This window comes from Temnothorax americanus, unplaced genomic scaffold, assembly GCF_048541705.1.
Source record: "Temnothorax americanus isolate GAGA-0224 unplaced genomic scaffold, ASM4854170v1 Scaffold115, whole genome shotgun sequence".
NCBI lineage: Eukaryota > Metazoa > Arthropoda > Insecta > Hymenoptera > Formicidae > Temnothorax > Temnothorax americanus.
The window spans coordinates 323,862-349,247 of NW_027509248.1; the positions used below are offsets into that span (position 1 = coordinate 323,862).

The following is a 25,386-nucleotide window of genomic DNA, read 5'->3' on the forward strand; positions in this document are numbered from 1 at the left end:
TTTATGTTCATTTGTATATTATTTATTACAATCCTTATTACAACTGTATTTATAGGTAAACAGTCGATCTGTCAATTATCTCTTACGAGAAGGGCCACAAGGTGGGCTCTCTTAGCTTCACCCTCTTGAAAGCGTATGTTGTTATCATCATCATCATTCTCTCGTTCTTGTTGCTTTACAATTTCAAGACCTTCCCCAATAAAATCATCAACATTATTTTATTCTACCTGGTCCTCTTCTAGCCCATCCAGACAAATGTTGTGCAGCACACAACAAGCAAGAATAAAACTTGGAATTAAGTCCACCCTTTTCATATCTAAATGCTTCAGTCGTCGAAATCTTCCCTTCAGCAGTGCAAAAGAACGTTCAACGACTTGTCTTGACTGCGACAGTACTGTATTGAAACGCTTGTGTGCCTGAAAAAAAAAATTCACAATAGTTCAAAAGTACTGATAGGTACAGACAGTTCTGTTTAACAGACTCAAGATAAATTCTCGATGAAACTTACTCGTGTTAGGCGACCATTGTCAATGTAGGGAAGAATGCACCATGACAATACAGGGTATGCCTTGTCAGCTATGATGTATTCACCATTTGGGAAGAGAGCATTCACATTACGCTCTGCATCCAGAAACAAGTCAGAGTTCCGGAAAATACGTCGATCACCCACTGAACCAGGGTAACCAGCAAAACAGTCAGTAAACCTCAGTTCTGAATCACACACTGCCTGAAGAACTACAGCATAATCTCTTTTCCTTGTCTTATAATGCAGTGAGTGTTCCTAAGGCACAAAACAGAAAAATATACCATATGAACAATACAGAAAGTATGATAATACATGTAATAAGATAAAAGATAAACCTTAGGAGCTTCAATGCTTATATTACAGCCATCAATCGCACCAATTACATCGGGCATATTGGAAAGACGCTGGAACTTTTGTTTCACAGAATCAAGATGATCTCCTGTTGGCCACTTAATGATATTCTTTGCCATGTCGTTGAGACCTGCAACAACGCGCTGGATGCTGGCATTCACAGATGACTTTGCGAGATCATGCTTCAGACCCACAGACCTGGTATAAGAACAGCACAATCAGCATTTATATTGAATATAAGTTGTTAGATTACTAAATTCATGCATTTAATTTTATATAAATACATTACCTGAAAGAATCTGGTGTTGCTATCAGCCACAGCAAAGCAAGCAATTGCGTACGAACAGGGATGCAAGGTTTATTACCAGTATCTCCTGCCAAAATAGGTCCAAGACGATTTTCTAGCAGTGCAAATGTGCTAGGCAGCATTCAATAATTTTCACGGAACTGTTTTGTATTAAATCTTGGGACTGTGCTTTCCACATAACCTTCAATTCTCACAGCTTTCCTCGACGGGCCACGTAGCCTTAAATGGGCTTCCAATAAAAATGCCTCGGCTAACTCGTCCTCCTCGTCATCACTTTCCAGCGTTGCACTGAACAATAATGTGAACAGTTGTTTGCTCGCATAAATAACCGTAAGAATGGCATTTGTTCGGCCATCCATAACTTATGTAAGCGGCAGAATGTGACGACTAAAATGTCAAGTAGATATAATAAGAAAACTATTCTAACTATTTTATACCAAACTCTTACATTTATTTGTATACCTCCCGCCGCTTTATTTAACCCAAAAAGCGACTCGGACCGTTCAGAGCCACAGCCTTACTCAGAGTAAATCGTTTGGGTTAGAGTCGAAACTCTAGACAACTCAACCCCAGTCGTCGGGTTGAAAATCTGAACACACCCTAGCTATTACAATAGGTATTATCGGTATATTACGTTCCATTCTGATTCACGTTATTGTGCTAATCACATGCTACCACTGCTACAAGTGCTACAGCCTGGTCCACTTGTATAGCGATTGTAGCACTCGAAGCGTTCGTGGACCGCTCTTTTCATAGCACTTGGAGCGTGGCGTTTGGAGCATTTGGTAGCGCTTACTGGACCGCAGCCATAAGAGATTCTATAGAGACAAAGATTAAATCCTGTTGCTCTCAACGTCTGCCTCTGCCTCTGCCTCGTCTACCTCAATGGTAATTGGATGATGACAATTTATATAAGAAGGCCATGAACTTTTCTTTTTGCCGTCGTATCCCCGCGGCTCTGCCTCTTGGTCTTCGAACTGTAAAATAATAAAATTGTATAAGAAATTTTATGAATTAAATACATATAATATGAATTAAATTTTTTATATATAACAAGAAGATATTGGGTTGGCAAATAAGTTCGTTCGGTTTTTTTGACTGGTATAAAATACAATTTATTTAATATACAAAATGTATAACTAATCAATAATGTATTGACCATTCTTTTCTATGACTTCTTGCCATCTTTTTACCAATTTCATAATCCCACCTTCAAAAAACGTCTGAGGTTTACCGGCAAAAAACTGATCCAGTTGCGTTTTAACAGCTTCATTATTAGCAAAGTTTTTTTCGTTCAGAGAATTTTGCAGCGACCGGAACAAATGATAATCAGAGGGTGCCAGGTCCGGTGAATAAGGAGGGTGAGGTAAAACATCCCAGCCAAGCCTTAATAATTTGTTCCGAGTAGTTAATGAAGTATGGGGTCTGGCATTGTCGTGGTGGAAGACGACTCCTTTTCGATTTGCCAATTCTGGACGTTTTGAACGTATTGCTTGATTCAATTTTGTTAATTGGGAACAATATACAGTTGAATCGATCGTCTTGCCTGATGGTAAGAGCTCATAATAAATGATACCTTTATAATCCCACCACACTGAGAGCATAATTTTCTTTGGGTGTGATCCTGCCTTCGAGGTTGTTTGTGGTGGTTCACTTCTGCTTCCCCATGATCTTTTACGTACTACGTTATTGTAGACGATCCACTTTTCATCTCCCGTAACCAACTGCTTCAAAAATGGATCGTTTTCTTGGCGTTTCAGCAGCGCGTCGCAGATGGAAATGCGAGCGGTTAAGTTGGCCTCGGTCAATTCGTGCGGCACCCAAACATTAAGACGAGAAACGTATCCCAACTGACGCAAATGGTTTTCTACACTTGTGTGGGATATATTAAGTGTCGTAGCAATTTCTCGTACTGTTTGCGATGGATTTTTGTCGACGGTATTCTTTATTACAGCTGAATCAATCTCTGCTGGACGACCAGAACGGAACGCGTCACTAACATCAAAATCTCCAGAACGGAATTTGGCAAACCATTTTTGACACACACGTTCTGTTAAAGCATCGTCCCCATACACATTACAAATCTTTTTATGAGCTTCCGCAGCTCGTTTGCCTTTTTTGAAATAAAAAAGTAAAATATGGCGAAAATGGACGTTTTTTTCTTCCATATTTGCAACCGTGCATTACGCACAATACTCTGGTATTAACCGGCGTATGTTTACAAATAGGTTAGGTGGAACGTCGCTTTTCAGCTGCGCAGGCGCGTTGTGCGATAACGCTGTAGAAAAGAGATAGTAAACCTACTCCGATTAAAAAACCGAACGAACTTATTTGCCAACCCAATATTTATTAATTTCGATTAAGATGGTATGTTTGTTTGTTATTGCGATAAATGTTACCACATGCCTCAGTGGTCGAATTGAGACGACGCCTGCACGGATAGCGGGAGGTTCCAGGTTCAAACTCTAGCTGGGGTAATATTTTTCGCAATCGCAATCAAATTATTGGCGGAATATATCATGAATATGTCATTACTTTTTGTTAAATATATATAATATTAATATTACCTTGTGTCTATCATCTTCGGCATCGAATCGAGCAGCGGCACGATCGGCGACGACGGGATCAGCGGCGACAGGTCCGGCGACGACGGGACGGGCGGCGACGGGACGGTCGGCGACGACGAGACGGTCGGCGACGGAACCGGCGGCGACAGGTCTGGCGGCGACAGGTCCGGCGGCGACGACGGAACCGGCGGCGACAGGTCCGGCGGCGACGGGACGGTCGGCGACGGAACCGGCGGCGACAGGACCGGCAGCGATATCGGTGGCTGATTTTTCTTCCAATGATAATTCTAGCCCAAAATCGGCGAAATCGTTATCATCTAGATCCATCTAAAATAAAATAAAAATAGCAACATTGTAATTATGTAAAATTATGTGAAATATATGTTGAAAAGACAGTACTTACCATTTGTACTTTCGCGATTTCTCTCAGTATAAAACGGTGGTTTCGTTGGCTCCTGCCTCTAACCGAGGACAATACGGCTTCTTCTTCTTCTTTTTCTTCTATTTCGTTGGCTTTTGCCTCTTTTCAGAGGACAATACGGCCAGTATTTGCCACTGTTTGTTATTATACAAAGTCTGGAACACTGTTAGCGTAGCGAAGTCTGAATGGAAATACCAAAAATCTGAGTGGAAAACTCGAGGACAATACGGCAACATATGAAATCGGCGACGATAGCGGGTAAAGTGTTTAAAAGCGTGGAATACCCTTATAGGGTAGAGATCCTTTCAGACTATATTTGGAAACTTCACTCTGGCCTAGTTTATATTGATCACTTGATACGCGTATTAAATAGTAAATAACTAGTAAATTAGTTTGATTATTGGTTTGATCCGCGTATCAAGAGATCGGTGTAAACTAGGTCATTCGAATACACACCAGCGTCGTTCTGGAGCCTTAATCTCGAATCGTTTTCATGAAACTTGCATGCAAAATTCAATGTTTTTTAAATAAAAAGTCGCACACGAAAATCATTAGGGCAGCCCTTATAAAAATGTGCCCTTCATTGCCATTAAAAAATGCCATTAAATTTCCATTGTTTCAGACGCAATGGAAATGAAGGCATTTTTGCCAAAGATAAAAAGTTCCACACAAAATCCCATTGGTGTTGCTATTGGTATTGCCACTGGTTTTGCCGTTGGTATTGCTATTGGTATTGCCATTAGTATTGCAATTGGTATTAACACTGGCAATACCAATGGGATTTGTGTGGAAATTTTTATCTTTGGCAAAAATGCCTTTATTTTCATTGCGCCTGGAACAATAAGAATTCAATGGCATTTTAATAAATGGTATTATTTTGTCTTTAATATAAATGCCTTCATTTCCCATTGCTTTTGGTTCAACGGACAATCTAATAGGAGCTCTTGCTTTAGGCGACTAGAGCCTGAAAATATCTGCCTCGGTCCCGTAGGGGCCTTATACATATACCAGTCCGTGCCGAACCTTGAATTTGAGAGGATGCATGAACGATGCGACGCCTAGCGGCGTCGATGCGAACTGCCGGTAATACAGTTACCGCGCGGGCGTGATGATAATGCTATGTACCACGGTGGCGCAAACCGCCACATTTACCATTGACGAATTTCCATTACAATTTACACTGAACAACATTGGCTGAAGGTAGAAAAATTCCATACAAATTTTATCCTTCATGAGTCATTGGCAGTTTCCATTACGCCTATATGGAAAAGGTTGTCATTCGAATCTTGCCATTGCGTTTCCATTTATCTTATTGCCACTCAATATTTTCCATTTATTTTTCCATATAATTCGCATTGCAAGTTCCATACACAAGTTTTAACCTTCATAAGTCATTAGCAGTTTCCATTACGCCTGTATGGAAAAAGTTGTCATTTGAATCTTGCCATTGCGTTTTTATTCATCTTATTGCCACTCAATATTTTCCATTAACTTTTCCATATAATTGGCATTGCCACTGTAGGGCAACCATACATTCCCACTGACCGCCATTGAGCACTCAAGGGCACATTTTTATAAGGGAGACTCGAGAATACGGTCCCTGTCCTTGTTCAATTTTTAGTAACAGGATAAAGCAATGCGGTGTGCACTCGAATATAGTTTTTGAATGCAGCCCTAAAGGCTCTATCTATACACGCCGATAACGTCGCCGCCTTGGCAGTCGCCGCCGATCATGTCACCATCGATCACGTTGCTGTCGATCACGTCGCCTATCACGTCGTCGTTGATTACATTACTCGTGGTTGTTGCGTTCCGCGTACGCGTTACCGGTTCCTACGCTTTGTATGTACACCACGTTGACAAATACATTGTGGGATTAATAGCAGAGAAGAATTCGCTCTGTTGTTATTAATAGTATTTCGTCGTTGGCGGTCATTTTGCCTCATTCGTGGTTTATAAGTTATTCGCAAATAGCTTACAATCTCATCATATCTGTGAGTGAAGGTTATATTGTCGATATATTGCGATATCTCTGAGACAATATCTTTTTCTGTGAGTGAGTAAATTGTTAACAGATTACATCCAGCGGACGATGAGTCGCGTCAGCACCGCTCCTGATTATTATTATCTTATACCCATAACGAGGCCCATAACAAGGTAACAATTTTTTTAAGGTGCCTTTTCACGTTGACACTCAACGCTCATTTTCAGCAAGAAAAAATCTTCAGAAATAATATATGTATCTATAAGATATTATTACTTAAAGATATTACTCGAAAAAAATTAACTCTAATCCATCCAACGTTTTTTTCCGTCACTTCATTCCGCCAATCATGCACTTTCGTGTCTCACGCATTTTTCAGTACTGTTAACAGCTTTGAAAAATTCTCAAAAAATTATTATAGTATTTTTATACCTTCGACTAAAAATCTATGTAAAGAAGATTTGGAAATTATTTATTTAAATATTTTTTTACAACAATTATATGTTGAAAGACGCACGTTACGACTTGTTTTATTTAAAAAATTATAACTCACGAGCAAATTTACAAAATTTAATGCTTCAAAGCGCAAATTAAAGCTAAAAGTAGTGCGAATGAGAAAAAATATGAGATAATTATTGATTAAATAAGAATATTTAATTTTGTCGCCGCAAATTTGGTAATTTTTAAATGGTACAGAAGAACTTTAAGGACTTAAAAAATGCTAGAAAAAAAATTTCTGAATAAGAAAACTAATTTGAAGTGTGACAGATATTTTTTAGGTAAAAAAATTAATTTTTTTCGTAGCTTCTCCCCACCTTTTCAATCTGCCTCTGAGCCATAATAGTCCTCTGTGGAATGTCAAATTTTTTTTGACAGAAATATTTTTTAAATATGCTCAAATTATACACAAAAATACATTTTTATCGAAAAAAAATCTCACTTACCTTTCACAAAACACTTTCGTGTCCCACCGAGATTTTGATTGTTCGCCGTTTCGAGAGTAAATGAGCTACGGCTCTGAAATTTTTGTCTGATGCTCCCTACTACAACAACTTTTTTTAGGCGTAGAGGAGATAATCCCACGCTCGTTTGTTTTTTAAAACAAACGATCGCTTAGAAATCGCGTGGGACACGAAAGGGCATGGTTGGATGGATTAGGGTTAATATTTTACTTATTTCGAAGTCTATGTTTGATTATACTGGGACGATTAACGATGATTCAGCGACGACGCTGAACATTAAACAAATTCAATTTTATTTCTTGGATGCTAGCGTTAAAGCGATACCACTACATTCACCTTATTGATGACGCTCATTTTCAATGTCTTATGAATTGACACCTTAAGTGTGCAAGTAGAAACCTGCACATTGATTTCTCATAGTTTTTAAGTGGGCAAGTAGACTTGCACATTGCTTCCCCATAATTTTTAAGTATGCAAATCATAAATTTACTGAGTTCTAGAATAAAATACTTTTCCCAGGTAGCACATACACGTTTCAAAAATGTTTTACAAGCATTTTTCCAAAACATTTTATAACCGATTTCTAGAAACATTTCTCATGAGTAAAAATGTCCAATCGAAAAACGTTCAAAGAAACGTTTCTTTTCCGATAATTTAATATGCTTTCGAGAGTTACGTCACAGGTTAATTAATTACTCGACAACCATGCAGACAATTATCTTCAACTTTGGCATGGACGACAGATTTCCATAGATGAATATTTTCCATAAATTTGAACTAATTCTTATCAAATTGATTTGACTAACCAACCTCCTTAATATTTTTATGTCGAAGAAAACTACATCTAAAATAGTTAACAATTTTCTGCAACAGCATTTTGTTATTCAATTATTACAAAATAACTTTAAAAGATATACAATCTTTATCAAGAAGTACATCTGCTACGCGTTTTGTAATTCTATTACGTTTTTATTAATTTAATTAGTACTATTTAATTATGATAATTAATTGTTTAAAAAATTAAATACCGAAATTGTTAAACTGCCAATGAGCCCCGATCTCTCTTATTGATGTGCACCAGTTCAGGAAGTTCTTCAAAATAAAACAAACATATAAACGTTTTTTTAATAGCCACGTTCAGCAGAACGTTTGTTACGCAGCTCTCGTTGAGCCGGGTGCACGGCACGTATTTTCTCGTCTTTGGATACAGCTTCGCTAAAAAATGACTTTGCTTCGTGTTTTACAAAATTTTTATTGCTCGTACAAATAGACTTTGGCTCTACGATATGATCTTTACAAACTTAGATAATGTACTCTCGACAGACCGAGACAATCTACTGAGACAGACTGACGACGACTGAGACAATGTACTGACGACACCGCATGGCAACGTGGTACCATGGTAAAAATACAAGGGTATGCTATTGCGCATATTTCCGAACCCAGCCAATCAGCGACTTGTTCAAGCTTACGTCACACTGAGCGGCACATTTAAGCAGCGAATCTATAATAGTCATTTATAAAAGCATTTTGAGCGGACAATATGTGAATACAAAATAATGTTGATCATTTATGTGAGAGAAAATTCTGTTTTATAAATAAATAAATATATATAAACGAAAATATATAAATATAAAAAACGCACGTGACATACGGATAAACGCTCATCGTTTCCCGAATTTGTTTCTCGTTGTAGATGTTAGAAACGTTATTGTTATTTGACGAATTTTATAATTATTTTATGTGGGTTTGTCTAAATATATGATATTACAGAAAATATTATTATTATTAAGAAAAAAAGAATTGTGTGCATTGAATAAAAATCATTGCGACGTACGGAAAAATTTCACATAAAACGAGATTTTAATTTCCAGTCATTTATTATTAAAATTCTGCGAATTATTAGTTTTAATCAAAACTGGTCGGAAAACGATTGGAAAAGAATTGTCAGCTGAGACGCAAAACAAAAATATATTGTGGCGTACGACATAAAGAACTATATATGCAGAGGAAAGATGCAGATAAAAGATCAAATAACAATAAATGCAAATATTTAATATACAGGTTTTTTATTAGTAAATTTTGACATCTTTCTTTTTTTTTGCCTGTGATTTGCGATTGCAATCGCTCGGTTCATTTCGCGCAGCCTAATATATGTCCTAGTCCTAATGAGGCATAGTAATGCCTCTCTCGGTATTTTCAGTGCGGCTACCTGGGCTTCTAGACGACGTCTGAAAGCATAAAACTATATAGTGCTACTTTTAAAACTACACCCAGCAAACCAGAACTATATATATTTATGTATTAGTAATATAAGAACGATATGTAATGTCAGCACATTTATGTGGTTTGTTATGTAACTGTGTAAATATGGTTGAGCTGACATTACATATCGATGTTATATTACTGACACATATACGGTTCTTATTTGCTGGGTATACTTTGTGCTTGATGGGAACAGTAATTTATAACTTACATTTGTAACATGATAGCTTCTGTACTGGACGATGCTGGTGTCTGTTCTTCTGTACTGGACGATGCTGCTGTCTGTTCTTCTGTACTGGACGATGCTGGTGTCTGTTCTTCTGTACTGGACGATGCTGCTGTCTGTTCTTCTGTACTGGACGATGCTGGTGTCTGTTCTTCTGTACTGGACGATGCTGGTGTCTGTTCAACATCCATCGAAACTTCATTTGATACAGGCAAAGGCATTGTTTCAGCTAACACATTTTCGTTTGATGTTAGTGGAGGTACTGCATGGAGATGCAACGTCGGGATAGCATCAGGATGTATCTTCCTAGTTCGTGTAGGTGAATAACCTAGTAGATGTTCTTGTAAGGGCTTCGTAAAAGCTTCATCAGCAAAATGCTTCGAACATATCCTAGCTGAAGCAAACAAGGTTTAAGATTCTTAAATATATGCTTATAATAATAAACAAGAGAAATCTGTGGTACAATATTAGTTGCTTTCCATTTACATCAAAACTCAGATAATTCTCACTTGTGACGTCATAACTCAGTTAAATGCACGTTCCTTTTGCATGATGGCAAGTGAGATTCAGCTGAGTTTTTATCCACAATCGAGACTGTTGCGATAATCTGGGAACGCACGGTTGCGAGAGATAGGGTAGCACAGAGAAATCAGACCGTTATGTATGAAAGTCGCATTTATTCTGAAGACGATACACACTCGCACGCCGGTAGCTGATATCTGCGACAGAATTCGGAGCAGGAGCACAGGTGATAAGAGAGGGGTGGTTTGGTCTATCCCGGCCCGCCTCGTGCCGACCTCGTGTCAGCATTCCGATCGCGAAAGTTCGAGAAGCGCGAAAACTAATCGTCCTCAACAGAGACCATGTGCTTTAATGAATCTAATAAACTCACATTAAAAGTGAGGCTATGGACCGGTATTATTATTATGCGATAGCTTTGTCACCAAAATAAGCAAGTAAATACAAAATGACATATCTTACCTGAGTATAAAAATACTCACATATCTGAGTGACTCAGATCACTTGAGTGTAAATGGAAAGCAACTATTACTATACAAAAGTACATACCATTTTTTGGTGAAATATTTTCTTTTCCGCATGCTTGACGCCACTTATTACACAGTGCTGGATCTTTTGGGAAGGAAAAATATTTTATTTTATTTCCTTCGATCTTTCTGGTCTTTGCCAGATAGTTCCCACACCCTTTCACATTACACGTCATTGCGTACACTGTAATAATCACAAACGAATTACTCGACATAAACAGCGAACCGAGCGAACGCAGCCATTGCGAATCACCGAGTACATCCGATTCATTCCGATGCTACACGAATATGACGTAAGCTTAAACAAAAGTGGTGGGAATGCGCAGTGGTCTGACACGGTATGAGCATACCCTTGTATTTCTACCATGCGTGGTACTACTGGGGCTAGTGGATACGAAGCGAGCGCCTCTGGAGAACATGTGGCGACATCAGTTATTACTAGGGGGGCTAGTTCCCTTTACGCTATATCCTTTGCGCGGCAGCGCCATCATAATAGAATTCAAATCTTAAATCAACAGCCCAAACAACGTTTATTTTGCAACTGTTGGAAGTTTTCTAAGCTCAGATTTGTCCGATGACAAATAGATTAAGACCGGTAGGACAAAATTAATTTAAGTAAATAAGTGGATATATGTGCATGGATAAAATATTTTATTTTGTGCAATAATTAGTGCAATATAAATTTAAATGTTTAAAAAAAGACTATTAAAGCTATTATAGGTAAATATTAAGTCAAACCTTACCGATGACCTTGACCTTGACATATGTTGTCAAGGTCATCCTTCTGAGTAACCTTCAAAAGGTTTTAGCTGGCAGTCATTGTTTATTAAAAAGTTATAAACAAAAAAGTTTAAAAAATATAGCAGTTATTTAGAGTACTATAGCCCAGTCACAGACGCGAGACGTTGTTACATGGGTTCGTGGCGTGCTTTACGAGCTTATTTAAGTAGAGGTGGTATTTAATAAGATAAATTGGTCGATCTGTGTGAATATTTGTGGCGATATACAATAAAGAAGCTTGTAAAACACGCCATATACCCATGTGGCACCTCGCTTTGCGTGGAAAGTGTCAATTATTTATGTCTATTAGTACTCAAAATAACTGCTATATTTAAAGCAGTGAACCGTTAATATATTGACCATACTTTTTGTTAAAGTATGTACTACCTGAGTTTTTTACGAGCAGAATCAATCACTATTTGTACTTGCGTTTGTACTTGCGGGAATAATTTGTACTGCAAAAATATAAAGTTTTATTAGTAGAATTAATTACTACTTGTACACTCGGGATAATTTGTTAAAATATAAAGTTTCAGATTTTCTATCCTCACCGTTAAAAGTATTTAAAACAAATTTGAAGATTTTAAAAGTACATAATTTTAGAGTTATTTAGCCGACCCAGCAACTAATTCCTTTAATATATGTTACTTCTGTCATGCTAATGCTAGTGCTCCCATTCTTTATTCATTTTATGCTTGGTATTCGTAGTCGGATCTCATTTTTATGATCGTCTTAAGTACAATCTTAAGATATTTCAAGTCAATCACAAAGCATTTTAAGACATTACTTAAGATAGTCTTGAAATAAGATTTGATTATAAATATTGGGCTATTAAATTAAGTTGTATTACGTAAATATATATTTTCTTTTGCAGGTCTTCTGGAAAAAAAAAATATATATATGTAGGTCCAGAGGTATGTTCCGGGACTGTTTACGTTTTTTGAAATGTACAGTCCTGGAATATAACGCATATATATGTAATCAGATTCAAAAAACTGTCCCGAAAATTGCCGTAGGACATCAATTTTTTCCAGGACAGTCCTGGAAACTGCCAAATGTCCCGGAATATACCGATATCAAAAATAAAAGTCCCGGAACATGCTTTCGGACCTATATATATATATAATCCGGCTGCTCTTTGGCGCTGTATAACGGCTGCCACAAGCGCTGGCAAACATTGACTGCTATTAGCGCTAAATTTTGGCTGTTTATACGGCTATATTTGTAAAACAGCTGCATTAGCAGTCATAAAAAAATATCTTATTTTCAACAAGTAACATGTCTGTACACACAAAAAATACATTATTTTAATGCCTACAGACAGAAATATAATTGTCCAGGGTCAACGGCTGACGGACATACATATGGATCATTTCCATAGACTTTTACAAAGTTGTTCAGATTATAGACCTGTCGGAATACAATTGCCTGATATGATTCAACCTGTATCACAAGATAAAAAAACACATTCAAATATTGTGTAGCTCGTCGCATTGGGTGTGTTGTTATTATGATACAAAAAATATATTTGTATATGATTTCTCACATAATAAAACATTGTGTAAAAATCATGAGCAATTCTTGGAAAAATTATTTCCAGCACATGACTTTAAAAAACATCCCGTCAAATTTCCTAATGTGCAACGTCAACCGAACTGTAGCGATTGTGGTGTTTTTGCTATAGTTTTTGCTACTTCATTGTTATTCAATATTAAACCTGGCAAAGTAAAGTATGAATATAAGTTTATGCGTTCACATTTGGTACAAATTTTGGAAAATAATGTTATGAAACATTTTCCTCAGGATTTGCAAAATGCTAATCCTCAAAAGGTACTTCCATTAGCAGTGATAAGAGATAGAGAGGCTAAAGCGACTGCTCAACGTATAAAAAGACATTTTAAAAGTAATTGCGCTAAAGAATGTCGGGCAGAAAAACAGGATTTAGAAAATCGCGCTACAAAGCAGCAACGATGCAAACAGAATTTACCAAATAATCGTGCTCAAGATTCACAATGTGCTATTTCTCAAAGAGTACTTCTATTAGCGATAATAAAAGCGACAGAAACTGAAGCAATTGCTAAAAGTGCAAAGACACATTCTGAAAGTAATTATGCTACAGAATCTCGTGCAGAGCAGCAGGATTTAAATAATCGCGCTATTATAAAGCGATCCAAACAGAATTTAAAAAAGAAAGTAATTTTAAAACGTAAAGAAAAAATATAATTATTCGAGGCAAATGGATTACAAACGCTCATATGGATCATTTTCATACATTTTTGCGAAGTTGTTCAGATTATGAACCTGTCAGAACATGGCGAATTCAATTGCCTCAATTTATTCAACGTATACCAGAAGATAGAAAACATATACAAATATTGCATAGTTTGTCAGTTCCGTTCAATTGTGGAGATCCAAAACTTAGAGATAGAAATGGACATTGGGTATGTAGTTATTACGATACAACAAAAATATATATCTATGATTCACAAAATAAACAAGAATTGCACGAACATCACGAGATATTCTTGAGAGAATTATTTCCAACGTACGACTTTGAGAATAATCCTGTCGAATTTCCTACTGTACAATATCAACCAAACTGTAATAATTGCGGAGTTTTTGCTATAGCTTTTGCGATTTCATTATTGTTTAATATTAAACCTGACGAAGTTAGATATGATCACAGAGTAACATTTGTTGAAAATTTTCGAATCGAATACAATTGAACATTTTCCTCAAGATCCACAAAGTGATGCTCAGACAGTGCTTCCATTAGCAGTAATAAGAGATAGAAAAGCTAAAGCGACTGCTCTACGTATAAATAAACATTTATCTCAGAAAGATTCCTGTGAAAACATTAGTGATACTGGAAATAATTGCGCTGAGAAACGTTGTCGAGAGGAACAGGACTTTTCAGAAAATGATCGTGCTAAAAAACGGCGTCGATATCAGAATTCAGAAAACAATTGTGTTAATAATACTAAAATTAATCGCGCTAAGAAACGTTGTCGAGAGGAACAAGACTCGTCAGAAAATAATTGTGCTAAAAAACGGCGTCGATATCAGAATTTAAAAGACAATCGTGCTAAAAAACGACGTCAGTATAAAGACAACTTAGCAAATAATCGCCTTAATAAACGAAAACTTTATCTTATACATTCTCAGCAAGAACGAGATAGACAAAGAAAATATTATCTTATACATTCTCAGCAAAAACAAGATAGACAAAGAAAATATTATCTTCTACATTCTCAGCAAAAACGAGATAGACAAAGAAAATATCTTCTAAATTCTCAGCAAAAACGAGATAGACGAAGAAAATATTATCTTCTACATTCTCAGCAAGAACGAGCTAGACAAAGAAAATATTCTGATCGTAAATGGCTTTATAATAAGCGATATTACAAAAGAAAGAATTCTAAATACGTACCTGCAAAGAAAATTACGATATTGCCAAAAATATTACTAGAAAATATTTAAAGTTTTGGTCACAAAATTACATACAATTTCTTATTCCTGTGGCAATTAAAGACATCGAAAACAAACTTAATACTAAAAATCCTACTGAAAGACGATTAGAAGTCGAAAGAATCTTACGTTGGTGTATGCGTATTCGAGATAGTTTTGTCAGCAAGATCTCTAAAATATTAGCTTCACTTAAAAAGAAATCAGACGTGTGCTTGACTCTTGCCGCTGAATGCTCTATAAATGACGATAAAATACGTGTATTATGTGGCACATCGGGACATACAGCTTCATCGGAAAATTATTTTATCGACACATATTATAACATTGCTTCATCACAACTGTTGGTAATTAACGAGAAAGGTAAAACTACGAATGTATTACCTTTGCAACAAGCACGAGTAAAAAAATCATGGTTATGCAATGTTTTGTGTAAAATTTATGATGATCCGTTGATGAAGATTCTAATCGATCGTTATGAAAAATTCCTCAAAACGATATTTGCCTGCACTTTAAAGAATATACCACAATTGTTAACAGATATTCATACATGTACAATAAAGAATTCTGATAGAAAGGGTCACACACATGCCTGTTACATTGATGCAACTTTTTGCAAAGCTCTATTTCTTCCTGTTTTATTATTATTACCTCATTTTCCAATGGTGAGATATATTAAACGTTTAATTTATCAAATGACAAGTTATACGACAAAATGTTAAATCTGGAAAAGGCTTTAACTTCTGTTGATTTAGACACGTTAAACAAAATTATAATTTCGGCACAACAAAAAGCACATATGTACAAACATCAGCAGAATCGTACTACTTTGAGTGAAGATGAAATCATGTCTCGCTTTAAAAACGCATTTAAGGCTTTTACTAAACGCTCCATGGACACACCTCGATATGTTTGTGCATCATGTGAGAGACTTTTATATAGAAGAAATGTCTCTGAATTTAATAAGCTTAAAGCACGAATAGATATTCCAATTTGGAGAGATTTAATGGCGCATTTAGAAAAACATAATATTACTCCGCAATACATATGTAATTACTGTGAAAAAAAATTCCGTGACGGATTAATGCCTGCGTATTGCGTTTTAAATAATCGTATTGTACATGATCCACCTGAAGTAACATCATGTCTTAACCAGTTTGGAAAAATTCTCATACAAAGAGCTAAAGCTTTTCAAACTGTCGTTACAATGAAACCTGTTAGTAACAAGAAATTGCCTCACAGACAGATGGTACAAAAAGTAAAAGGTAGAACGTTTTATTCACCGTTACCTTTACAAGAAACATTGAACAAAATATGTCCTGATACTGATCCAATTAATATCAATCACGAACTGTACTTTGTACGTGTTAGAGGTATTCCGACAAAATAAAAAATGATTTGGGAAGATATGGTAGACGTTAACAATGTTTTTGACGCCTTAGTGTGGTTAAAAGAACACAATTCTTTATATTCTCATATTGTATTGCCAAATACTTGTAAGGAGTTTTCTTTACAAACGTCATTATTAATCGATCCAGATTTTGAAGCACAGGAGACAGAAAATGCTACTGAATCTAATTTGGATGACGAACGCGAATCGAGCCCAAAAAGTCTAACGCAAGAAAACAACGTAGACGCTACTTTAAATAATGAGCGTAAGGCAATGTTAACTCAGGTTCTTGACGAAAGTAATAATTATTACGATTACGAGCAATATACTATTTATCATTTATATGAAAAAAAATTATGTAAAACTGATACCGCCTTATATCAAATGTTAAAAATAGCCGATTTGTCCTTGGACAATCGTGAGAGATCTTTAGATCTATTGTGTTTTCCAGATTTATTTCCTTTTGGTATTGATGGACGACACCAAGCTAGACGGGTTAAACTTCACGACCATGAATTTGATAAATGTTGTTTGATGTCCAAACATCCACAATTCAGATTAAATATACAATTCGTATTTTTTCTGTATAATCTGTACACTTTTCGTCAAATAAATCGTGGTATTTATAGCAAACTATGTACAACTAAGCGTTATACGGCTTCAGAATATTTAGAAGCACTACATACAGATGTATTAGAATCTGACTTGAGTACAATATTACTATATATATATAATAGTACAATAGTACAATATTACTACGCCACTATAAGAAATACGGAACAATACTGGCGTATACCGAGGAGTAATTTAAGATGTATGACGCAAGAATACGGACCTGCGACATGGTTCGTAACATGAAGTCCTGCTGAATGGCTGATGCCTGACTTAGCTGCATATCTTCGTGAAGTAAATGGATGGCCTGACGATTCGACGCCCATTAGTGTACTCGTTGCTAAGGATCCCGTGTCAACGTCAAGGTTTCTTGATAACAAATTCAAGCGTTCCTTGATTTTATTTGTTCCAAAGATAATCCGATCGGAAAAGTGGCGCATTATTTCTGGCGACGAGAATACCAAGGTAGAGGTATACAACATTTTCATTTATTAATTTGGATTGAAGGTGCGCCAATTATCGGGAAATCTTCTGTTGAAAAAGTTTCTCAATTTATTTTGCAACACATAACTTGTGAAATGCCAGATCCAAATATTTCACCATTGCTATACAGGCGAGTCAATACGCATCAACGACACAAACATAACGATTATTGTCTTCGTTTTAAAAAAGTAGGACGCAAAACGATTCGTGTGTGTCGTTTCGGGTTTCCTCGTCCTGTCACGGAAACGTTGATTTTGAAAGATGTCATAAGTTCGATAACAGGTAGGAAACGATTGAAACATAGAAGTAGGCTTTATCATGTTCCTCGAAAACATGATGAGATCAATATAAATAATTATCATCCTGTTCTTCTTACGGTATTAGAAGGAAATGTCGATATACAATACGTAAGTGAAACATCTACGTTGCTTACTTGGTATATTACTAAGTACGTAAATAAACCAGGAAAATGTGAAATATCTGATGCTGTCCTTGATAGTAAAAATAAGACAAAGAAATCATTGCGTCAAGAACTTTGAAATTTTACTTTGCGAGCCACGAGTAATAGAGAATGTGGATCTCTTGAAGCCTGTGATGGAATGTGTGGTATTCCTTTATGGGGGACTGATTCAAAAACGACTATAAAATGGTTAGATGTTAATCAGATACGACGTAGAAAAGTTAAAACTTATAAGGAAATTGAAGCTCTTGACGGAGATTCTACAAATATATTTTGTCCATCTATAATAGATGAACATTATCCACACGGAGACCGAAAGAATTGGAATCTATGTTGTTATATGAGTTTGTACAGTGGTATGATATTTTGAAAAATAAACCACGAGGTAAAAATATTGAATACTACACGATGGAGAATGGTTATTATCTAAAACGGCGACAGCGTGGATGTCTTATTAATTACTATAAATATAATGTCAATACGCAGCCGGAAAATTATTTCTTTTCATTACTGCTCATGTTTAAACCGTGGTGGAAAATAGAAGATCTTAAAGACGGATGTGATACATATACAGAAGCATTTTACAAGGAAAAGTTATATTATACGGAAGCATTGCAATATCATGAAAAATTAGAGGAAGTGCAAAAAGCATTTGAAACTGCGAAGCAATTAGTTGAACAATATTTAGATAATTTGGAAAAACAGCATGAGTCTCAAGATGATCCCGATAATCCAATAGGTGTTCAAAATATTGAGGCTGGTGAAGCGATGCAAGATTTTAAGGATCTTGGTGACAAATTAAATCAGGAAATCGATGTATCTGATATGATTTCAAATCTGAACGCAGATCAAAGAAGAATATTTGACAGAGTCATCAACGCCGTAAAGATATCGCCGGATAACGAACAATTTAAACAATTACTATTATACGTTAGCAGAGAAGGAGGTACTGGTAAAAGTTTTTTAATTAAAACAATTAAATGTTGGATAAAACAAAATCTCCACAAGGATACTGCTGTAACAGCACCTACCGGTATATCGGCGTTTAATATCAATGCTTTAACAAATCACAGGCAATGGCAGTTACCTGTTGAACATGGTGATCAGTCTCCTAAGTATACACTATCTGATCACGTTTTGAAAGTTTTACGGGCAGATCTTAAAGATGTTAGTCTTATTATAATTGATGAAGTGTCAATGATATCTAATTTAACTTTCATGTATATACATTTACGACTATGTCAAATATTTGATACCATGGATGACGATTTCTTTGGTGGAAAGCATGTTCTTTTATTTGGAGATCTGCTTCAATTACCTCCTGTACGTGAAAATTTTATCTTTGTTCCACTATCAAAAGCAGAATTTAATAAATATATTGGCAATGTGGGGACTACTTCTGAGGAATAGTTGTGGCAAAAATTTCAATATGATGAATTGATGATCAATATGCGTCAACAAGAAAATACAGCTTATCGTGAATTACTCTCGAGAGTTCGTGTTAGTTTATTGACAACTTCTGATTCTGAGATTCTCGAGAAAAGAAGAATATCATTGAAAGGTCAGTCTTTCGATGAAAGATTATACGAATTGTGTAATTATCTTGATAATTTGCCGCCTAACCTAATACAAACAGTTTACTGCCTACTCGTTATTTGTGCGATGTTCTTAACACTGCAATGCTAAGTCTTATTGCTTCGAAAGAAATATTATTAATTGCTCAAGATACGCTTGACTGTAATAATTATATTAAACGAAAGGTACAAAAGCGATTGACGGATAATGAAGACGATGATACTAATACAGCTGGGCTTTTGAAACAAATTACAATTAAAATTGGAGCGAAAGTTATGATAAGACGCAATATTGATGTCACTTTGGGCCTGGTAAATGGTACATCTGCTACAGTTATTTCTGTTGTGCGGGATATATCTACCGATTGTGTAGAAAAAATTAAACTTCTTTTACCGTCTGGTTTGGAGTATTGTATTGAAAGAGTAAGTGTCAAGTTTAAAGTAATGGAGAAAGCATATGTTATCAGAAAACAATTTCCCATAACTCTCAGTTATGGCATAACCATTCATAAAAGTCAAGGATTAACCTTGCAAAACGCTGTTATCGATATAGGTAATTCTATATTTAGTTGTGCTCAGACATATGTTGCGTTATCCCGACTACCGTCTTTGGATGGATTGCATTTAATTAACTTTGATCCTTCAGCTGTAAAAGTAAGTGAAAGAGCTATTAGCGAATATAATCGACTAATACGAACATTTCTACCGCAAGCACAAACGATTCCTATTTCGAAAAAACGTTTTCGAAAAGTAAAAGATGTTCCGTGGACATTGCCGAAAATAATCAATGCCGGTCAAGAGTCAGATCAACAAGTGTCACGTCTCATGGTATAATAACCGCTATATTCCAGCCGCATAAATTTTACGATTTCCATTCATATTGCACAGCACCTGAAAACAATATAGGAATAAATAATCACACCTTAACTTAACTGTCATAACAATCACTCAGCTGATGCGAGCACGCGTTCTTAAAGTAACTGGCACAAGCTAGAGAAGATGGCCACCTTAAGGCCTCCTTTCAAGCTTAAGCCCCATTTTCATGAATTACACTATAAACTTTTGGACAATTGCTTGTTAAAACTCCCCAGAATCACTAAATTTGATCGTAAATGAATATTACAAGCTTTATGAGATCCTTTATGCAATATAAATTCAATTTAACACACGAATAAATACATGTTCCATAAGAATAAACTCAAATAATTAAAATAAAATATAAATAAATAAATTAAAAACAGATTATTTATAAGAACATAACCTTTTGTGCCCAAAGAATATTATCACGCTAAAATAATAATTATCTTACTAGCATTTCTCAAACATGATTGTTATAAACAATTAATTATATTATTAACAAACTTAGCTAGTGTAACTACTGAAATTATCACAAAGAGTCAAACAACTTTTGGTTATAAATCATTGTTGGATCTCTCAAAATAAACTAATTAACAATAAAATTTATCATAAAAATATTATTAAAGATGATGAATAAAATCACTGCAGACACTCAGCAGAGCATGTCAAGTAACCTCACAAAAACCCTTACATCATATCTCTTCTTAATTTCGAGATATAATTAAAAATTACGGAAATCCATAAAATACAGAAATTTTAAACAACCTAAAATAAAGCCCTTAATTATCTGAATACAACGAAAGAAACCCCATCTCTCCATCTCTTACTGTTTCCGAGTTATGAATTATTAAAGTTTCACGTCCGCCATTTTTAACTTTTTACCATTTAAACATAGAAAGACCAAATCACTTTTATAATAATATCTTAGTCTTTTATACATTTTAAGATTAACAAATTTCATTTTTGAACGAAAATTTTGACATTTAATTATTATGATAAAAATGGAATTCGCCATGTTCCTGAACACTAATAGCGTTAACCCCGATTTTCTATCTGAAATAATTAAATTAATAAATGAAATTAAAGATTGAATATTCATTTCATGCACCTGTAGAGAGACGAGGATAGTTTAATACAAATTCACCCAGAGTAAGACAAGGATAGCCATATAAACCTGTTATAAATTAAAATAAAATAGAAAACGGATAGTTAGTTGAAGATAAAACTAATGTAGACGTTTATAGGGAATAATCATTAGAATCATTTGACAGAAAAACATTTACTACACAATCATTTATTTTTGCAATTTTCTTATATAAACAAATAAAAATATATTATTAACTACATACCTCTAGTTGTGTCCCGATACCTCATAATAAAACCCATTCCGATATGTATAAATTTCGCATGTATATATATATTCCGCATTAGTAACCCTGTAAAAATAATAACAACACTTATTTCCACAATTGTTTATTTACAAAACATTTATAACAGTAAAATAAAGCGTCATATAAAAGAAATAATTTTATTATAGAATCAAAACCGCGTAACTAAGGAAAATTTAACAACATCAATATGCAAATTAAAAAGTACCAAATTGTTTAACAAATAATTTGTTATTAACAAATACATATATTAACAATAAAATTTTTCAATGCTATTTTATACTTTATTGAAATTCCTGCAACATACTTCCTATACAACTCTATCGAATTCCCAACCATTCGCGAGATATAAAAATAATAAAAATCTTATAATATAAACAATTTAATTTCATCAAACTGCTGTACTAATGGGAATCCTAACCATTTCTACCTGCACGATATATTATTAACATAATATTAGAATCATAAATTATAATTATATAATATATAAATTATATAATATATATAATATATATAATATATAAATAATATATAAATTTATATATAATATATAAATTATATAATATATAAATATATATATATAAATTATAATTTATGAATTTTTTTTAGATTATTGTTTAAATAAAATTGTACATGGTAAATGGTAATTTTTAGGTTAGCGGCATTTACGGATCAACGCCCGATGTACTGACGATACTCGACGTCGCGCTGCTACCCTTACCAGAATCGTTATTGCCTATACGCGCGCTGGAAGAACGATACACCATTGCAGCACGCCGCATTGCTGCGGAAACGTGCGGATGCTCAAAAGATAATCAAGTCGATTATGAAGCACGTAAGCAAGGAAACGATCAAGCTAGTTGGCTGGTCAATAGGCAAGCTTACGCACACCTCACCGGGTGTATTATTCGATTATTGTCTCATATAGATCCAGTTGTATGACAACCTGATAAGTACGTATAGAATGTGTGCCTTCTGCCATTATAATCATCTTCGCAAAGGAAAATTGTAACATGGTCATCGTATTGGATGCCAGGACCTGTCTTTGACTCCTTGAAATACTTGACAAATATCTCGTACGATGTGTTAGGATATTGTCTTGTAGAGGCATTAGCGGATGCTGACAGGGATAGATTTAAACATGATGGCACGAGTATATCTTTGTGGCTGCAATCTCTGGCTTCGCGCAAGCTGTTATGGCATCTGTCGCTCAGTCTGTCAGGTCATTACACCCTCTAAAAGTTTGGGAGGAAATATCGCCGCAGTTCTTATTCACGTTTTGGTCTCTATCGATGTACGATTTGTACGTGCCAGGGGAAAGTTATCAAAGGGAAATCAGCAAGTTGAAGCAACTTGCAGCGCAAACCGCCGATTCCAAAGACATGGTAATATTTAAGATGGTAATATTGTTTGTTTCAGATCTCTTCCATTATGTATCATCCCTGTATATGCCGTGCCTGTACCAGTTAATGAATCTGTGCCAATGTAAGTAATTTTACATGCATATATAAATACCAATCCAATTCCAAACATTTCGTAAACCTGTCCAATTCTTTTCTTGTTCCTATCTTGATTTTGGAAAAGTAAATGCATGCTAGAAGAAAATTATCAAGATATCTAGTCTGACGTTTTAAAATTGCATCCCCAATTGTCTTATAATTATGATGAAGGATTGAATAATCAGAAGTCAGCTAAAAACGGCTGATGGCTCTCGTGTAAAGTGTTCAAGCAGATTATACCTTTGTTTCATTATTATTAATCGTTTCTAGGTTTTGTAAACTACTTGAATATATATATTCCTTTTTTCATCTCTTCTTTTTTTACAGAGAACTTTACAAGCTTCAGAAGCTGCTCTTTATAGGAGATACCATGAGCGCGGCAAATTCAGTAGTACAGGATACAGACACTTTGTGGCTTAAGAGACGAGTTGGTGGAGCTAGTATCCCTACGTTGCAAAATCTCGACACAGACATTTTGGCTTATGATACGAAAGAAAATCAGGGAGATGAACAAATAATTGTATACCAATGGAAATACGTAATATTAATAGTTATTATAGTGATAGCTTTCGTGTATTTGTGTAATCATTTGGGATTGAACAGACATTCGCGCAGGAAACGTATTATACTCAGAATATTTAAAGCCATTCGAGCATTAGTTGTGCGAAGGATACCTGCGCAAATGTAACTTGATAATTTCGCACGAACCATTACTATGTATTGATAAAACGTATAGTTAAGGTAATTTTTTTTAGGAAATTGGGTATATTTAAATTCCAAGACATTTATATGCAAATTAGATATTATGTGCCTTTAAAACATACAATATGACATATGAGAATTTGTAGATTATACAAATAAATTATTTTGATATAAAAAAATCACATGCTATCTATTGCCTTTATTTTTTTAAGCAAATGAGATAATATAATATTAAACCTAGATTATTATTAAACTACATATTATGAAAGGGCAAAAAATGTTTAATGCGCTTCGCCGAGCGTAATTTTCCTTCTTTCTCTTCCTTTTCGCCTTTTCGTCTCCCTCTCTTTCTCTTTTGAGCATCCGCACGTTTCCGCAGCAATGCGGCGTGCTGCAATGGTGTATCCTTCTTCCAGCGCGCGTATAGGCAATAACGATTCTGGTAAGGGTAGCAGCGCGACGTCGAGTATCGTCAGTACATCGGGCGTTGATCCGTAAATGCCGCTAACCTAAAAATTACCATTTACCATGTACAATTTTATTTAAACAATAATCTAAAAAAAATTCATAAATTAGCAAGGAGCAAGCGAAAAAAAAGCGTTCTTTAAAGCATTCTTATATAAAAAAAATTGCTGTTAACCTAAAATTACCATTGTTCGTCATTTAACATATAAGCACAAAAATAGATCATTACAGCATAATTAAGTTGTTACAGCCTAATTAGTAAAAATTTTACTTTTAACAATTAAATTTGACAATTACTTTTAATTTATTTAGAAATTATCAGGATATTACTCACCTTTGGTTTTGGCAGCTTGCTCGTACCTCGCCATCACTCGCCATACGATATAACGCACTACGCCAAAGCTTGTGCGTTACTTACGTCCACGACTACGATTGTCGTAGATCGCTACGCCATGTCATGTGCTTTGGCCCTAAAGGCTGTAAGAAAATAGACCAATCACAGTCGATTATTCTCCTTGAGCTCAAAGAATAATCGAGTGTGATTGTTCTATTTTCTTACTGCCTTACGATTATGACTAAAAATTTGTTACGTGCAATGGCCTTTACCGACAACTATCGGTTTGATAAGCGTCGTTGCGCAGGTTTTTCATATCGTATAAAGGTTATTCTACATAGAAGTCGTAGACATGAGTTGTAAGAAATTGACCAATCACAGATTGAATATTCTTATCAACTATGAATGTGATTGGTCAGTTTCTTACAACACACGACTACGACTTTTATGTAGAATAACCTTAAGGCCCGGTCTACAATGGATGTCGTAAGTCGGAGTCGTAAGAAATTGACCAATCACAATCTATTATTCTCCTTGCGGTCGAAGAATAATGAACTGTGATTTTTTTATGCACATGTGTATGGACCAATCAATTTTCTAATGCTGACGCATTATGCGTTATGCAGAAGAGTGTGCTCCCCACTTAAATTGAATAATTATTGGTAGCATTACATGTTTGTAAATCAGATACGATGGACTCTGACCAATTAGCAGAATATTA

General features: G+C 35.2%; 2 protein-coding genes and 1 long non-coding RNA gene across 14 annotated transcripts; 1 reads left to right on the forward strand and 2 right to left on the reverse strand.

Annotated features, from left to right (window-relative positions):
* LOC143908775 (uncharacterized) lies at window positions 1-20,407 on the reverse strand. Of its 5 annotated transcripts, XM_077426564.1 has the most exons (7): window positions 4,155-5,984; window positions 3,752-4,078; window positions 1,633-2,161; window positions 1,167-1,472; window positions 862-1,075; window positions 509-781; window positions 1-416 (listed from the first exon to the last, which is right to left on the reverse strand). In XM_077426564.1, exons 4-7 carry the CDS (start codon window positions 1,304-1,306, stop codon window positions 219-221), a joined length of 825 nt encoding a protein of 274 aa, XP_077282690.1. In that variant the 5' UTR covers window positions 1,307-1,472; window positions 1,633-2,161; window positions 3,752-4,078; window positions 4,155-5,984; the 3' UTR covers window positions 1-218. The 5 variants fall into 5 exon arrangements, with proteins under 5 accessions (XP_077282690.1, XP_077282691.1, XP_077282689.1 ...); XM_077426565.1 differs by lacking the exons at window positions 3,752-4,078; window positions 4,155-5,984 and adding an exon at window positions 20,118-20,407; XM_077426563.1 differs by having other exon boundaries at window positions 1,167-1,571; window positions 1,647-2,161; window positions 3,752-5,984.
* LOC143908776 (THO complex subunit 2-like) lies at window positions 6,026-24,048 on the forward strand. 8 transcript variants are annotated; one of them, XM_077426569.1, is made up of 7 exons: window positions 6,113-6,166; window positions 6,248-6,329; window positions 22,320-22,500; window positions 22,594-22,618; window positions 22,702-22,968; window positions 23,085-23,150; window positions 23,492-24,048. In XM_077426569.1, exons 5-7 carry the CDS (start codon window positions 22,862-22,864, stop codon window positions 23,850-23,852), a joined length of 534 nt encoding a protein of 177 aa, XP_077282695.1. In that variant the 5' UTR covers window positions 6,113-6,166; window positions 6,248-6,329; window positions 22,320-22,500; window positions 22,594-22,618; window positions 22,702-22,861; the 3' UTR covers window positions 23,853-24,048. The 8 variants fall into 8 exon arrangements, 5 of the variants coding, with proteins under 5 accessions (XP_077282695.1, XP_077282697.1, XP_077282692.1 ...); XM_077426571.1 differs by having other exon boundaries at window positions 22,702-22,887; XR_013260246.1 differs by lacking the exon at window positions 22,702-22,968 and having other exon boundaries at window positions 6,026-6,166.
* Window positions 24,046-24,926, reverse strand: LOC143908779 (uncharacterized). The gene is made up of 2 exons (XR_013260248.1): window positions 24,666-24,926; window positions 24,046-24,375 (listed from the first exon to the last, which is right to left on the reverse strand). It is a non-coding gene; the product is annotated as an uncharacterized LOC143908779 (long non-coding RNA).
* Window positions 24,927-25,386: the final 460 nt, after the last annotated feature.

Bases quoted from the DNA above. Each gene is read 5' to 3' on its own strand.
- LOC143908775 (XM_077426565.1), bottom strand. From the start codon at position 1,306: ATGCTGCCTAGCACATTTGCACTGCTAGAAAATCGTCTTGGACCTATT. The intron at 1,076-1,166 runs GTAATGTATTTA...TTCTTATACCAG, and splicing joins GCAACACCAGATTCTTTCAG to GTCTGTGGGTCTGAAGCATG. The intron at 782-861 runs GTTTATCTTTTA...TTTGTGCCTTAG, and splicing joins TAAGCATTGAAGCTCCTAAG to GAACACTCACTGCATTATAA.
- LOC143908776 (XM_077426566.1), top strand. From the start codon at position 22,862: ATGGCATCTGTCGCTCAGTCTGTCAGGTCATTACACCCTCTAAAAGTT. The intron at 22,969-23,084 runs GTACGTGCCAGG...TGTTTGTTTCAG, and splicing joins TCTCTATCGATGTACGATTT to ATCTCTTCCATTATGTATCA. The intron at 23,151-23,491 runs GTAAGTAATTTT...CTTTTTTTACAG, and splicing joins GTTAATGAATCTGTGCCAAT to AGAACTTTACAAGCTTCAGA.